Source organism: Vicugna pacos, chromosome 1 (genome assembly GCF_048564905.1).
Source record: "Vicugna pacos chromosome 1, VicPac4, whole genome shotgun sequence".
NCBI lineage: Eukaryota > Metazoa > Chordata > Mammalia > Artiodactyla > Camelidae > Vicugna > Vicugna pacos.
Genome location: NC_132987.1, coordinates 39,887,953 through 39,905,845, shown reverse-complemented (window position 1 = coordinate 39,905,845; position 17,893 = coordinate 39,887,953). Strand labels below are relative to the sequence as shown.

The window sequence follows — 17,893 nt, the reverse complement described above, 5'->3', positions numbered from 1 at the left end:
CACACTGAGAATGAAAGCAAAGCAGCTGGAAATGTGAGGGCTGCTTAGAGAGCAGTGAGCACTGCTGGGCTTGAACGTGGAGGCGGGCTTCAGAAACAGTCTCTGAAAATCCAGAACAGTTCAAAATAGCTCCCTCAAGCAAGAAAGTTATTTGAAACCTTGCATTCTAGCTCTAAAGTCTAGGTGAATTTTGTGTTCTATTATCCATCTATCCTCATTTTAATACAAAAATAGTTTCCCTGCAACCCTTTGAGTAAAATTAACACTTGGGAAAGTGCGCCAGTTAACCCTGTGGCTTCCAGCAGCCCTGCCGAATGTTTAGTTGGACATTCACATTTTCCTTTGAAAAGCAAGGATAGAAGAACAAAGGGAAATTTTCTTAAAAAGCTGATTGGACCCAGATATTATAGGGTCTTTAATAACAGGCCCCCACATTTGAACTTTGTCCTGTAGGAAATGGAAAAACTAAGAAATGTTTTGTAATAGGATGTTAGCCTCATCTTGGATCACGCTGTTTCCCTGCTCTGCCTGGAGTGACTTCCTCTTCCGAATCTTACCCCTCTATCACGGTCCAGCTCAAACCTGACCCCTCAAGTCAGCCTTCTGTGATTTTTGCAACTGGACTTCCATGGCAGTTGGTCAGTACTTCCTCAGCGCTTCCCACTTTTCACTTCGCATTTTAGTCGTTTTATGCTGTGGCTCTGTACCCTGCAGCACCGTGAACAAGGACTTCCACGGAAAGTGGAAGAAGAAATGCTTGTAGAATGAATGCATATTAAGAGCCCCTGAATGGAATGATTGATCTAGTAGCAGAGTGAAGAACGCACTGGAGGTGGGTAGCCTAGAGACAGTGAAATCGTTTAAGAGGCTATTATAGTTGTCCAACCATGAGGTAGGGAGTGCTGAACTAGGAAGCTGTCATTGGTTATTTAAAATACAAAGGAAGGAATGAATATGTAATGAATATATAATCGCAGAGGTAGAATCTGAGTATTTTATTTTACTGGGGAAGAAAAAGACATGCAGAAAGCTAGACTTCTGGTCTGTTAACCAAATTTGAGGATTTAGGGAGTTCTGCTGTGGAGGGAAGCTGGAAAATTTGGATTTTTGATATGCTGCTGATGGGAACTATAATGGAACTATCAGTTGTGGAGTGGGAATTACTCAACACTGGAAAAAGTTACAAATGAAGATAAATTTAAGAGCCATCTGTATAGAAGTGAGATTGGAAATTACGGTGGTATACAAAATCCCTGAACAAGCCCTCTTGAGCAGAGAGAGGGGAGTGGAGTGACAGTGAGTCATGTCCATAGTAAAAGGAGAAAGAGGAAAAAGGGAGGGGAGATAGAGTTACCAGGAATGAAAGGTCAGGGAGGCTGGAAGAAAAGCAGAAGAGTTTCCAGGAGGAGGAGAAACTTACATGCATCAAAGGGTGAGGAGTTACACTGACAGCGTGATTGGGAGACCTTTAGCCTGGGCGGAATAGAAGAAGGATTTCAGAAAGGTGAACAGAGGATACAGGTGAAGACACCACGCCTATGGTTACAAATGCTCATTTAAAATGTGTGTGGCTGTAAAAGGAGGGAGAGGCTTCCCAGAGGCTGGTGGCCGGATTTGAAATCAAGTAGAAACAAGATGGTGTTGATGCCCCGTAATTTAATCTTTAGGCTCCTCCCTTCCCCACCAGGCATCAGGCATTTCAATCCCTGTCCAGGAGACTGACCTTTTAAAAACTCTTATTTCTGTTCAAAATGTATCTGTCCTATGTCCCGTTCCTTTGAAGTGGCATTTTCCAGGTGTGTTTCACGAATAGTCATTCTTCAAGATGCTGTGTGAGGAAGGACTCCATGGTCAAATCAGTCTGGAAAATGCCACAGGGAATGTTAACATGTCAGATGTCCTGGAAGCTCTGATGAAAAGAAACCTTAATAATTCTGTTTAAACTATCAAAAAATTTTTGGCAGTTCCTCAAAAGTTTGTCTGTTTGTTTAATTGAAGTATGGTTGATTTACAATGTTGTGTCGGTTTCTAGTGTACAGCATAGTGGCTCTAAGCTACCAAATATTATTTGTTCACATACTGCTCTTTTTTATTGTTACTGTCACAGAACTCTCTGTGGTTCCATGTCACCCGTATGGAGAAATTTTGCTTTAGGGTCTTGGTGATGGATGATTAATCTGGTAAATGCATGCATGTTTGGTGTTAATGATTGTGAAAGGATGATTAACCTTCTGATATTAAATATTTGTAATTTACTCAGGAGTTCAAGAGAGAATCCACATGGAACCTCAGTGGGAATTCAATCTTGTGAATGAGAAGCGGGAATAAAATTTTGGATAGCATTGTCGTTTAGACCTCTCAAATCACACCATCCAAGTGCATGATGGCTACTCAATCTTGATACCACTTTTAGACCCACAGCTAAATGCTGTATCCTTTTTCACTAGGGCAGTTACTGTGTTTCGACCTCAGAACTTCAATCAATTTTTCGTCCAGCCTGAAGAATGGAAGGGAGGAATACAGCACCGCGATGACATCTTATGTGCTGCATTTTTACCTCCACAAACACTTGTTACAGGTTACTTGAACCTTCCATTTGATGATCAATGGAGAAAGTTTTTTTTTCCTCACTCACTTAGAAAAAGTCTTTTCTCCACTGCCAAATGAATAGATTCCTTGAAGAAGCAGTCCTTGCCCTTAAAACAACTCTTGGTCCTTATTTCTGATAGTGGTTATGTCCATCAGCTCCTGAGCCTGGCTCCCTGGCTTCAGGTCCTGATTCCACCATTTGCCACTACATCATACTGAGCATGTTATTTTGACTCTAAATTATAATTTTCTCTGGCTAATAATAATATATTGATATCTTGGTTTGTAGCAAAGATTGCTACAAACTCAGATGTTTCAAAATGGGAACACGTTAACGCTTTGGCACCATTTAGTCTAAGTAATGTTGATTAAAGACTGGTCTCACCAAATGTCTATAAATCCAAGCTCTTGAAAGGATCCACAGGCAGACTTTGATGTGACTTATTAAAGAGGATCAAAAATTGTTGTATCATTTCTAGCCATAGAAAACAATTTATAAAGACAGATTGCAACATGAAATTATCAGGTCCATATTTTGACAGCCCCAATTTTTTATAGACCCAAATATGGCATTAATTAAGAGGGATGAAGAATTACAGGAGAAGAGCTAAGATATCTATAAAGGGTTGTAATACGAGGTTTACTGCTCTGTCTATGCTTAAAGTTTCATTGTTTCCAGAACTTCCTTGATGAGTTTCCAGTAGGGCCAACTCTGCAGTTGACTTTTCTTTATAGCTACTGGAAGTCTACCCTTGTAGCAAGTATCATGTCCTGAAATGTGATGAAGACAAGTAAGGCTGTGTAGTTCTTACTGTAAAAGTGTCATAAAATACCACTGTAATTGGGGAATGAATAATCTCTTTATTCATTCTCATCCCATCAGTCCTATGTGAAAATGTTTGGTCAATCACTTTGTAAGTGAAGCATTTCAAAATAGTAGGAGAAGGTGGATACTCCTGTGGACAGCCAGTGCATGGACATTCCTCATCCTTGGCCAGTTTGTAAGTTACACAGGTTGCTCTCTCTAGGACAAAACAGAGTTCAGTATGTTTTACTCTCTTCTCTCTCCAAGTCCCAGGAAAGACACCATCAGTACCTCCCACTCAGCTTTTATCTTCTGCTCTCCCCTGGACGCTGACATCCTGCTTAGTAGGGAGTTGTTCTCACCAGGCTGCCAAGAGCAGCAGTCTGGGCATGCGTTCCTCCTCCCAAGACAGGCATGGCCAGACTTAGTCCCACTATTTGGGCTTTCTACGTTCTCTGGGATGAGCAGTAGGAAAGGACTTTGTGTAGGGAAAGATTTAGGATTGGAGAAAGAAACATTCAAGGAATAAAAAGAACACACACACAGGAGAAGAGATGTGGGAAATAGAAACCTAGAAGGACTTGATTTACTTGAGCATCAACATGCTCACTAATATGTAAGTACGTTAAGAATGATGAATGGTTTTTCAGTATTTGTAATATGCTAGGCACTATTCTAAGTGCTTTTCATTCTACACAACAACCCTATGACATATAAAAGTTATTAACCTGGTTTTATAGGTGAGGAACTTGTGGCATCAAGTGCAGTTAGGTAACTTGCTCCAGGTTACACAGCCAGTAGGCGATAGCGCCAGGACTCAAACTCTAGCTATTTAATTACAAAACCTTTATTCTGAATGCTTTATTATTATAAAATTAAAAAAAGATATAATAATGAGTTCTATCACACTTACTGAATGGGTATTCAGTGAAGATTCTAAATTCTAAAGTTGAATAAAAACCTAGTAATTATTATCCATTCATGTCCCCCAAAATATGGAGACGACTTACGAAGTGTCAGATTCCGTGTAAAGTATTAGGTTAGTAACTTCTTCTACTTGCTGTTGCTCGTATTGTCTGTCTAACTTTCTGGCAATTTATGTTCTCTGTCCCGGCTCATATAGGGAGCTATGATGGAGAAATTGTTCTGTGGAACAGTAGAACAGAAAATGCTCACTATGTCCTTCACCCTGATTACCAGTGGCTGCTAAAATCAAAATCGGGTGAGTGCAAGTTTGAAACTAGAATAACGTGGCCGAGTCCAGCCACAACAGGCCAGGCTGTTGGTGCTCGCGCCTGGTGCAACTTGCTCCCAAATTATGGGTGATCGGCTGCGAGCACACGGGGGCAGTGATACCGCTGTCTTGTCAAAGTGACTAAAGGGAACCTTGAGATTTACTTGGCTTAGCAAATTCTCCACGGCTTGCTGTTCCTTCTTTTTACGCAACATCAGCGTTTCTGAATTACTGACGGCAGGGAGCAGGCCTCTGATTTTTATCTAGTTCATTTTTTTGCCAATAAACCTCGTCAAATTGCCTTTGAGTGAACCTTGGGTACTCCTTGGTACGAAAATAGGAGCTCGTGTTCACTTGATAGGCTGCTCAGACTCCATCTAAACTTGTATTAAATATCATGCTGCCTGGAAATTTTAAATTATTTCTTGCTTTAGAAGCCTGTGAGGAACATTAGATGGGGGTATATTGTATTTTATGGGAGTTTAGCAGAACAGATGAATATTTTATACTTAAGCACAATGTCTTGACAATTGCCTTTCACATTTTATTTTAGCTTCCTTAGATACTACAGGCTTTTCCTTAGACTAATTTATTTGGGGTAATGAATATGTCACTCCTCATGGCCCGGTGAGGTTCTGTTGTCTCAATTGGATGAACTCACAGGGGCTGAATTAGACATTAGGAAAGGACTGGTCATCAGAGACAGCTTTTGTGTGTGTGAGTGATTTGTTAGGAGAAAGAAAACTCACTTAAGAGATTTAGAGTTTACTTGGCTGCAGGCACAAAACTGACCAGCTTTATATACAAAGAGGTAATCATCAGGGTTCATCTGAACCCTCCACGGAGAGAGTGGAATTCTGCCTCTTTCTCTGCGTTGGCCCTCTAGAAAGCACTATGCTGCTCTTAGAGCAAACCTAATTGTGGGTATGATTAAAACCGCAGAGAGATAGATAGGAAAGAAAAGCAGATAATGTCAAATTTAGAAGAGACACAAGAGGCATTGCTCTGAAATTTTGAAGATTCCTCTGTATAGATTTTTCATAACTATGTGCAGACTACTTACGGATTCTGAGATGAATATCCCGTTTTTATTAGTGTGACCTGGAGATGACATCATTAGATTTGTACAGTTAGGAATATCATTTCTAGGGTAACTCACTAGCAAATAATATTGCTTTAAAACGATCACTCACATATGTTAAATAGTCATTATATCTCATATTCATTAAGTTACTTGCAAGCTTAATTTTAATGATTAATAAGTTGAAAGTGCCATGACACTAGACTCACATTTGTCTTGAACATGTCAGAATCTCTCAGATGTTAGCAGTGACTCCAAAATGAAGTCCCTATTAATTCAGATCAAGGGAAAACACAGTAAGCGTGTTTGGAATATGAGGAACAAAAATGGAACCAAACAATCCTTCAAGTTGTGGTTGGCGGAGTGAACAGCAGAAGGCTCCGTGGATGTTGACTGGAAACCTACTGTGAGACTTGCTGGAGTCACTGGAGGCCGTGATGGAGGCGGGCCTGTTGTTTTCCACAAGTGTTTGTTTGAAAGGCAGATGCTTCTGTTCATTAAGATACCCGGCTTTCTCTCCATCTCAGATACAGAGCCACAGCAGCTTCTTGGTGCTGGGAGGAGCCACTCCACCCACCCCACGGCAGACCAAGCCACCCTGGGAGCCTGCTCCTCAGAGAGGGATGCTGAGTGCAATCATGCTGTTATGACGCTTTGCTTCCTTGAAGCAAGAAAAAACATCGCAGCGACAGGTAAAATACATATATTTATATTCTGACTGTAGACTGCTTTGATATACTATAAAATGTTGGAACAGGGAACAATAAAGAAAGTTCAGTCTAATCTTATCGAGGTCTCGTAGAGTTTGACTGCGTCTAGCGAACAGTCAGTACTAGGTCACGGGAGGCCGCAGACCAAGGCGCGTGAGGTTAGGGTTTAGGAGGCTGGCCAAGGAGCAGGAGCCAGACCAGACCCACCAGCAGTTTATATAGTGCTGCGTCTGTCAGGATCAGAATGAGAAAAACTCAACAACAATCAGAGTTGGTGTTCTAGCCAGGGCATAAAGAGGTTTGGGAGGGTAGAGGACACACAAAAATTATGCTCCAAACATATGAGCCAAAGCTTAGGTCTACATGGGGCAGAAGGATTGAGTCGAAAATGATCACGCTGGCACCTGTTATCAGAATGGGCTAGGAAAAAATAGTGAGAAACTTGGAGATTAGGGGCCGTTGTGAAATTTGAAATAACTGTTGATCCCAGGTCAAGAGAGCTACTGGCTCTTTGTCTTAATTTTTTTGAAGTGAGGGGAGCTGTGAGTAATGCTTTGGTGCCTTTACCAGCTGTCCATCCCGTCCAGAATAGGTCAGAGTTCTGGCTAGAGCTTCTGCTAAGATATATGCTAACCCTGGTGCTACAATACAATATACCATTGGTATTTGATATTAGAATAGATGAAGTAACTATTTGCTTCATTTCCCCTTTGTTTTCATTGGCTATGTCAGCATGGTGTTGATGCAGCCTGTGTCTTCCCATATTATAAAAATCTGCTTCTGAGAATAATGCATTATATTTTGACCTTTCATCTAAAAAAGAGAGTTTTTTTATTTTAGACTTTTTTTTAACATTGGGAATCTAGACCTATGTATGTTCTATGATCGAAATGAGAAATAAACATATCTGAACCATTTTTTTCCATATTCAGTTTCTCATATTCAATTTGCAGATGGAAAATCTGCAAGAATTTCATATAAAAATTTTCAGCATTAAAAATCACTAAAGGTATGCCCTCATAGAGTTTGAGGATCACTGTGGAACATTTAAAATAGACCTTGAAACGATTAGATTCTAAAACTTTCTATTTTCTGGAACTCACTTATATTCACAAAATGAACCATTATCCTGAAATTGCTCTCATTTCCTCAACACTAATTCTTCTTAATGTTATCAGTATTCCCAAATTGTTTCCACTGAAGCGGCTACATACCATCATTTCTACCTTAAACAGATACGATTGTTAATAGGCAGCACATTTGTGAAGCAAATTGGAAGTCATCTACAGATTTATCTAATAATAATAGGAACTTCGCCACAGAAGAATAATTTAAGCAAAGTGCTTCTACAAAGTGTATAAAAATGGAAAATGAAAAGGTTAGTTCTAGGCCTCTGAACCAAAAAAGTGCTCCATAAGGACTTACAATGAACTCTTGATGAAAGATGAAAAAACAAGCTCAGAAAGAGAATTCTAAGCATGCAGCTATGAAGAGAAATCCATAGCTATGCTGCCATAACTACGTGTATGTGTCCAGCTCTAGGCATGAAGAATTTTACCTCTTTGGTATGTGTGTCCAGTGGGTTATTAAGAAAGATGGGTTTTATGTAATTGAAAAATCAGCATAATGTTGAAATTAGTATTTTATAAGTTTATTTGGAGTAACAAATTAATTCTATTGAAATTTACCAAACCAAATACTATCACAATGATGAATGAAGGAGAGGAAACTAAATTTTATGGAACATCTTATACATCCTGTCTCATTTAATCCTCAACACAAACCAGTGAAGGTATCCTAGGGTTATCTCCATTTTGTATTTGAGAGAGTCGAAGTGCTGGAAATTGATCTCAGGGCTACACAACTCTCCAGCGTCCACATGCTTTCCACAGGGCAAAGCAACGTGGAAGTTTTTTCTTGTGTTTGTAGTTTCCTAATTGGGTGTTTTCTTACGTATTAGGGGGAGCCAACCTGGTGTCATGTGGAGGATCTGGGTATGTCAGATTCTGGGATACAGTCAAGAAGCAACTTCTGGCTGAATTTTTGGCTCATAGTGGAGTTGGTTCCATTATTATGTCTACTGATAAAACAAATCGATACCTTGCTACAGGAGATCTTGACGGCTGGTTGAAAATCTGGAATATAGAGGTATGTTGAAAAAATTCTCACATTATCTTTATTATTTTTGATTGCCTTTTGTTGCAGATAACTATGAATCCGGTCTTGACGGTTTCCTAGATAAATGAAGAACAGTCAGTATTTTAAAGAAAACATTTACATGTATTGATCAGAGACTCTTAAACAATTCATGGGGAAAACCAGATTTTTTTCAATATTGAAACTCTTCTGTTAATATATTGTCAAGTCAGTCACCCAAAGTAAGAATGCAGTATTGTCAGGAAGGTACTGCAGCATCATTTGAGAATAAATAATTAGTATGTGCCTTATTTGAAATGAGACAGTAAACATAATTTAAATGGAGTCCTGACCTTTCATATAACAGTCTTGCCATCCGGAGTTAGTTTGGGATTTTTTGTGTCAGTGATTACCTGCTCAATTTTCTAATAATGTTGTGAAATTGTATAATATGTGACTATGTCTACATGATAAAACTAATCGATTTTATCAAATAACTGACTTTACCATCCATTTTTTTCTTTCCATCCTTCCACTCCTCAAGTTAGTCAAATCAGTTAAAAACTTTTTTTTGAATGTTAATACCTTTTTTCTAACCTCTGTTATCACAAACTATTTGTTTGCATTTGTGTCACCGATTGCTTTTCCCAAATGTACCTTTTTTCATTTTCGTATCGGAGTTTTCAAAAAAATGTTATGTCACTGTAATATTTACTATTTGGATGTTTCAGAATTCTGGCATTTCTTTTTATGCAGGAGTACTGTCTTAATTCCAGTAAAAGCAAACTCACACGGGCCCCAGCTCTGATAAGATCCTTCCGACCCCATGAAGACTGGATAAGCTCCTTAGAGATGTGTGAGCTGGGTGGCCGCTGGCTGGTTCTCTCCGCCTCTGCTGACTGTAGCATTTGTGTGACTGATGTCTGCGGTGCTCCCGTCGGGGTCTTTGGTCAGGTAGAAATATTGCTTCTTTATTATTCTAATATTTACTTGACATTTACTATGAACTTGGCCTGATTTCCATTTGAATCTCATCAGCTGTTAAAGGTCATTAGTCATGAAAGAACTGACTTCCATTTCTGGAACTGTAGCTCCAAGCTTCCGATGTCCTGTTTGCCATTCACCATGGCAGTTCCATCAAGTGGAGGACACTGGAGACATGAGAAGATGGGGGCTCTGTGCAGCTCAAAAGGTACCAGGATTTCTGGAGAAAAGTTTCTCCCCCAGAATAAGCGAGCCCCTTCAGTTTCCAAATTTAGTAGAAATACAATATGGATAAAATTACCATATTATTCCTAAACAAATAGATGACAATGACAGCCAAGTAATAACCAAGGTAACAATCAAATATAGAAAATTTTAGGGGAAAAAAAAAACCTTTCTATTCATTGTCTGGTTTACTTCTGCTAAAATAACCATCACTAATACTTGTTTGTAATACCTAGAACCTGCATGCCTGCAGCCCTGTTCTAAGGTCTCTGCGTCAATCATTTCATGTCATCTGATCAGTTGTCTATTCCATGAGGGAAGAAGGCTCATGATTCCCATCTTACACATGAAGAAACAGAGGCACAGAGAGTTTGAGTGAATTGCCTGAGCTCACAGAACCTAATAAGTAGTAGAGTTTGTCTTTTAACTCAAGCTGGCTCATTTCAGAACTCATGCTTTTAACCTCTTCCTCCCGTGAAACTAAGCTCTGGTTTATACCTGCTTATGAAAAAAATGGAAGCGAGGGGCATGGGAGAAAGAAAATATCCACTATCTCTCTCTCTCTCTCTTTTTTCTTTTTTCCATTTGTTTTCATGGGAACTCAGCTCCTGAACCTTTGTGCTTTGGGGGACAAAATACCAGTTTGATCTGTTTCAAACAATACTCTTCTGGAGGGTGATGATAAGGCTGGTTCGGCCAGGTACTGTGAGCGTCTCAGGGTGACACTTGACAGCTTTATGGTCTCTTCTGCCCTGTCAGTAAGGCAGGTGTTAGGCTTTTCTCAGTCCGGAAAAAGAGTGTCTGAGTGAGAACTCGGATGGGTGTGTGGGGAGGCGTGGGGAGAGAGACAGCGTGGGGCACGCTGCGTTCTGAACATGCAAGGAGTCGGAAAGCTGCTTCTGGCAGTTGGAGAGTTCAGACAGTGCCGACAGAGCTAGATGGCCATGCCACATGCGCTCCGGTGAGATAAGGTGCGAGTTAGAGCAGGCAGAGAAGCAAAGTGTCATCCAGTGGGTGATGTCTGGGGTGTGAGTCCCTTACAGGGTGCTGACGCAAGAAGTAGGGCTGTTCTAGGTGTGGGTGCCACATAAACCATGTCCACCAAACACAATCTTCACCTAAATTTGATTTTAGTTAAGAAATATGTGCTAGCAGAAGTGTTCATTTTTATCCCTTTTTTCCTTAGTTGTTTTGTAAAGTCTTTTGTATTTTGCGGGACTTCAGCCTCAAAAGCCTGCGTGAAAATAATTTTTTTTTTTCCCTTCTGCTCAAGACAGGAAAAGAGCTACCAGGGCTGGATAGTTATAGAAAGTAAAGGCTGGCAAAGCAGGGGACAGCTGGGTTTTCTAGTTCCTTCTGCTTGCGCTTTGATTTTTTTTTTAAGAACTCACTTTTATCAAGCTGTCTTGGATATGGTTGCTGCTGGTCCCCAGGGGCACAGGAGGCAAGGGGAGGGGAGGTGAGTGGAAGAGAGGGGAGGTGGAAAGAAAGAAAATTAGCAGGTATTAGAAAATAGCAACAGTGAATGTCTTTCTCAGTGTGAAAAGGGATACCCTTTCAGAAAGAGCAGAAAGATATGGGAGGCAGATGGAAATACAGAGATAAGAAGAGAAGAGACTGAGTTAGTAAATATGACTGGGATCAGAACAATTTTTCCTGAAGCAAGGTGATGTGTACAATGTGGAGACTTTTGACCTCCCTTTGAACGTTGCATTTGTCTTTTAGTTGAATTAATTCTGGTCTAGCAGGTATAAAAACAGAAGGAAAAGCAATAATGTATTTTAGTTTTCTACATTAAGCCTTCATTTTCCTATCGTATTGAGTCTGATTAAAGTATTCAAAATTCAGTGCATTGTGATTCAATATTTATTTCATGAAAGAATTTTTTAAAATAATGAAATCACTTTATAACACAGCTATTGATCTGAGGTTGGTTTTCAAGTTAGATTTTTAAAGAGTACATGGTGTGGTATGTCTATTTCTGGAGTTGGAGACACAGGAGTGGGGATGATTTATGTGTGGAGATACATTTATCCCAGGAGACTGTCAGATGATTGTGGTATAAAAAGAAATGAGATGATGCGTGTTCATCTCCAGTGCTGGCCTCAGCCTCAGCACCGCTGTCCCAGCAGAGTTTGTGTACTGGACCCTCCTCAGCTGATTGCCTTGATGGCCAGTGACTTTGACTGAGCCTGTTCACTCAGTGTTTAAAATTTGATTTAGTTGCCCACGTTTAATCATGAAGAGATTTTGTGTAAGACCAGATTTCTTGCTTCTCCTAGAAAAGAACGTATGGCATTTCCTGAGAGTAGCTATGGCTCCCTTTAAGTAAAGTCGGTTCTAATTCAGCGTAGTCCTGCCTTTCCTTCCCTTTTGCCTATGAACACGGAGGCGGCCTTTCATTTGCTATTGATCATCTTGTATGAGACTTGACATTCATTGACACTATCTTCCTGGCCCTGGGGCGCATTTCACTTTGCAAACCCTTCTGACAAAGGTCAGTGGGCTTGCAGGCCAGTCAGGCACCTGGGGATTCCTGATACTCCCTCACATCACAGGGGCTGTGTTTCCTGGTGCTTTCCTGTGGGTGCAGTGGGAACTGATAGAAGACAAGGAAATCGCTTCTGTGTTTAAAACGTAAAACAGATTGTCGGTGGGGAGCTCTTGCTAGATGGATACCTATTAAAAATTGTAGCCAAGATCTGTGAAAGCTATCATATAATATATTTTCTGGGGAAAAGTACTCAATAACTGGACTGGCTTTTGAGATTTTTTGAGGAGGGAGGATGCAAAGAATGCACTTGTATGAAAAATTCTAACACTCCTTCAGCAAAAGTTTTGTTTGCCTTTTTAGTAAATACATATCTTGCTATTCAGGATTTTCAAGTGGGACTGTTGATTTTTTTTTTGTAGTTCATTATTATCTCTTCAGAAGATTTCTGTTTGTTTCTTATGACATATCTCTTTCTAACTTTGCTAAAGTTACACGTGTATGTCTCATCTCCTTTATAAAACTGTAAGCTCTTTGGGGGCAGGAATCATGTGTCTTATTCGTTCTATTTTTTTTTTTTTGGTGTCCCAAGGACTTCAATTAATAGTCTAGCATATGATAGACACATATAAAAGTTCAAGGAAAATACATTTTATAAAATGTATGTTTTTCAGGCAAAGCATTGGCAACTTGAGAACTGTTTTTCCCTTCCTAAAAGAGATACTAATTTAATGGAAAATAAGATTCAAGAGAAAAGCATAGAGGAAATTCCTTTACTTTCTAAGGAGGAATCATGTTTAGACCCATCAGAACATTCTCTACTTGATAAGGAAAACAAAGATTCAACATACAAGTAAGTACATCTGACCTGTAAAGGGTAAGATTGGCTCAAACTTCCTTGTGTGCTCCGTGGAATGTCCCGTGAATATCTCAGGATTTTGTTAACATTTTAGTCGTTGGTAGGTGTGTGTGTGGCGGGGGAGAACTTATGTTCTCAGAGTGCTGTCTGATTCTGATTTCTTACCTTTGTTGAATGCTTGTTTTCTATTCCGTGTCTCCTAGTCTTCTGTGTCTGCTCCATCATCAACCTAATTTTGGAAATTAACCAGATTCTTCAAAAACAATATATGTGTGTATGGATGGGTGTGTCTAGCTAGCTATCTACCTATCTATCTTAGAATGTATGTCAGATTTTACTCCTGGTTTTGGTAAGGTACCCAGAGGTGTACATGACAGAAGTTCAGAGAGTTTAACTTTAAATGTTAGACATCACTCTCCTTTCAAGACTCCTAGTCTTTCCTTCATGTTTTCAGCCACTTCTCTTCACACCACCCTTATATTCCTTTAACTCTCTAATACCAGACAGTTTTAATTGCTTCTTTTGTTTCCTATACTCTTGCTAACTCATACTCTCATAATTTCACCTCTCATTGTTTTTTGAGAAAATGATTTTATTCATGGTATTTTCTTTGAAAACTGGCATTTCTATTACCATGTGCACATTTTACCTTTTCTAAGGTCTACAGAAAAATTGCACAGGAAGTAGTGTTCCTGCATACCCCACCCCAAACACATAGTGTCACACATTAGTGTGGTACATTTGCTACAATTGATGAACGGGTATTATTATTAACTGAAGTCCATAGTTTACACTAAGAGGGTAGTTTGAAGGTTCTCTGATGACCCCACACAAAGCCCTGAGTGTTGCACCTTTGTAAATTAATGCACTCTCTGGCTAATCTCTTGGGGCTCAGCCCCACTAGCTGGGATTTTTCAGTTCCAGTCTCCTCATACTGGCGAGGTTCGCCTCTTCCACAACGACCGTTGGGTTCCCTTCTGCTTGACCACTTAAGAATCCCATGCATCCTTGCTACATCAATTGCTCCACAGTTACCATTCTCCTCTTGCTCACTTGGATAGTTTCAGCCACAGCTGTTTGCCTGTAGACTTTTTCAGATATTAGTGAGTCACTGGTTCACTGTGTCCCTCTAATGGTTACCCTGGGGGCACGTGTTATGCTCTTTGCCTGGTTTATGTGAACAGAAGCTAGAACGGAGGGAGAGCTTCCCTCCTCTCCCATGGGAGTGGGACTGAATGTGTACCTACAAGTCTCTGCAGTGCAGTTCTCTCTCAGCATTTCTGCGTCCTTAGTCTGCTTACACCCTAGTGTGATGGTTGGCTTGGGCATCACAAGATATCAGTTTGAAGCTACCTCCTTGACCAAGTGGGCCTGCAACAAAGAATCTGTCAAGAACTTCACTTTGTAACGTGGGAATACTTTTTACCTTTAATTAACTAATTATTTCACTTTTAGAGTTTTGGACCTCTGCTGACAAAGAGGGTAGGAGAAAAAAAAATCCCCTTTTAACATCCTGTTACACTGAATTACCCTTTGGTATTTGTTCTTCCATTTCCTTGAATTATGGCTTGCTGAAATGTCAAGTGGCATTTTGCTTTCAGGAAGAAGGATCTTTCCATTTAGAAATATAGCATGACTGATCCTGCACAAGAACAGAATGCTGAGAATGGAAAGACTGTGCACAATCAAATGCCCCCACCCAGCCACCCAGCTCAGTTTCACAATCAGGAAGTAAAGTTACCCCAGGGTAACACAGACTGATCGTTATTTCTCTTCCTGTCACACTCCTGGAAGAGGGAATGCAAGTGTCCAGATCCCTGTTTGAATATTTCAGCCGATGTTACTAACTTCCCATTCTTTATGACAATCTTTTTTTTTTTTAAAGTAGGCTTTCCTTAGATTTAAAAATTGTCAATTTGAGCTGTTTACTTCTTCCCCGACTTCTGTCTCATCTTGTTTTACTTCCTATTGTTCCATGACACTTCATTTGTATTATGAAAATTAGTGCTGATATGTAGGTTCTTAAATTCACAGATTTCTCTTAAATCTAGCACTCTGTGCTCTGCCAGATTAAATAAGAATACAGAAGAGTGATCTTTTCACCTTTATTATACGTTTCCGTGGACCTTGGGAGATGCTTCCAGGAATAAAAAGCAAAGTTATCTCTGTTACTGCATCTTTTCAAGTGACAACACCTCCAAAAATACCTGGATGGTATTAACAAATACCTGTGATCTTTCAAATTTCTGCCTTTACCTACTTCAAATGGCTGGATTGAAATAATTCTAAGACTTTGCAGTAACGAGACAGTACAGAATGACATTTTGGAATTATTGAACTAATTGAAAGAAAAAGGTTAAAAATGTATATTCAGAATTGACTTGGCAGGTACATCCCTCCCTTTTCCCAGGATCATGTCCAGGAACCCTGTGCAGAAAACATATAAACGCAATGCAGTTGTCAGATGTGAAATATCCTTCGTGGCCTCCATCCAATACTGAAGAGATTACAGATCATTTTCTCCCTAAGAAAATATTATTGTGCAGAGCGTTCCTTAGTCCTAATCAGATTAGTAAATCCAAGGAGAAAATCGTGCCAGTTCTTGTCCATATGCAAAAATATGAAAGAAAAGTAAATATGTGAAAGAATTTAGAGAGACTAAAAGAGGAAAAGCACATTTGGTGTGTGTATGCAGATGGGGTGAGGTTTAGATGGAAGGGGAGAAACAGTAAGAAAGATGGAAAGGCAAAAAGAAAAAGCCATTAGAAAATGGAAGAAGCAAGAAAGATGAAGGAAAAAATTAAATGATTTTAAGCTATGTTCTCATCTTAACTCCTAAGATTCTCTTTCCAGGATAAAAACTTTGGCATTTATTACATTTTGGCTTATACATAAATACCAGGTTTCCATAGTGCTCAAGGTATTTTATTATATTATGTGTGACAACTAGGTAGGTGGTAAAATATTATCTTCAATTTAGGTCCTGGGGAGATGAAGATGAATATAGAATTTCAGAGGAAATAGGAGGCCCTAATGCTAAGTTAAAAATTGACACAGAGAAATAGGTTTTTCCTTTCCATAGGTTCTGAGAAAATCGAATTACCATTAGAAAATAAAAAAGAAGAAATAACTGAAAAGAGAAAAAAGAGAATGAAAACCACAGTGGACATGTGTTTTTCTTAAGTTATGGCAGTATTTGGTTTCTTGACTCAAACGAAATTATTCTAATCTGGAAAAAATTTTTAAACTTACTTTTTAACGAAGGTACTGGGGATTGAACCCAGGAGCCTGTGCATGCTCACCATGCATTCTACCACTGAGCTATACCCTCCCCCCTAAACAAGTGTATATTTTATAAAAGTGAGGGCATAGTGTACATAGTTTATAACCTGTTTTATCACTTAAAAAATACAGTCAGTATATTTCCCTATTAATTAATGAATGCCCATGGACATCAACATTCGTAATGACTTCCTAGGAATTTATCACATAGCTTTTTTGCCATTCCCTACTTTTCAAATATTTAAACTGTTTACGAATCTTAACTGGGAAAAGGTTTCTTTGAATACCTTCATGCACATGTGTTAGAGTACCTGACTGAATTCCTTACTTGAATGAATTCTTTGAAAGGGAGTTGCTGAGTCAAAGTTTTAAAGGCCTTTGCGTCTTGCTAAATTGCTGTCCCTACAAGGTATGGCTCCACCCACAGCAGTATATGGAAATGGCTGTCTCTGAGCCATCACCGAATATCGTCATTGTCTTAAAACTGTTGCTCTGATAGATCACCATAGATTTAAGTTGGATTTTTTAATTATTTATGAGAGTAAACACTTTTCACGTGTTTATTAATCTTTAGCAATTCAGTTATGAACTTGAAATAGATATCTGATGTCTACTAGACTAATTCTTACTGCATTCTTAAGAGAAGCCCATCCCAGCCTCTTCTTGAATAAATCCTTTGAGATGCACTCACCATCGTGCCGATAGCCTTCTCTGTTACTGAACTGCTCCTTATAATAGAATGGCTCTAATGGTAAGTCAGATCTATCCATTTGTAGAACACTCTCTCATCCATCTTCATTCTTATTCTAGGGCAACAAAGATCAAGCCTACTCCATCTTCTATTATCTGACACATTTTTTTTTGGTTATCATTAGAAAATATTTATGGGGAAGGGATTAATTATTATAAACCAGAATAAAAGAATTCGATGGGAAATGAAACAGAAATTTCCATTAATTTCTCAGGAAGTTTACATAAGGCAGAAGGCACACTCAAAATTAATGTTTCTTAGACATATGAAATAATGATGTTTTAAATTCCATACTATTGTTAGAAGGATACTGACATTTAATATTATTTATATGCTGTGGATTATCTAATTATTCTGCCAGTAGATCTAATGTGAGAAAATAAATTAAGAATATTATAAATATAAATACAAAATAAAATAAGGACTGGTTGAAGGGGATGTTGGGACTCCCTGCTTTGAGTGAAAAATATTGTATTATTCGTACTTTAAGTGATGGTAGCCAATGCTTATTGATACCATATTTCAGGCACTGTTTTAAGGTTTTTATGTATTTAACTATTTAATCTTTACTATATTCCTGGGAGATATCTACAATTATAATCTCTATTTCATGACTAGGAAAGCAAGTTAGAAAAGAGTTCAGTGACTTACACAACCAACAAGACGTGAGCCAGGAGTCCTAACGCAGCATTTTGGCTCCAGAGTCAGGACACTTTGCCACTGCTCTATTCTGTCTGTCCAACAGG

General features: G+C 39.1%; 1 protein-coding gene across 1 annotated transcript in view; it reads left to right on the top strand.

Annotated features, from left to right (window-relative positions):
• Positions 1-17,893, top strand: part of WDR49 (WD repeat domain 49) — a 121,185-nt gene that overhangs the window by 80,118 nt on the left and 23,174 nt on the right. The window contains exons 10-15 of the mRNA XM_072970751.1: positions 2,448-2,578; positions 4,518-4,616; positions 6,237-6,401; positions 8,380-8,567; positions 9,312-9,509; positions 12,930-13,108. Of these exons, the coding sequence (XP_072826852.1) occupies positions 2,448-2,578; positions 4,518-4,616; positions 6,237-6,401; positions 8,380-8,567; positions 9,312-9,509; positions 12,930-13,108 (960 nt within the window). The remainder of the gene's footprint in view (positions 1-2,447; positions 2,579-4,517; positions 4,617-6,236; positions 6,402-8,379; positions 8,568-9,311; positions 9,510-12,929; positions 13,109-17,893) is intronic.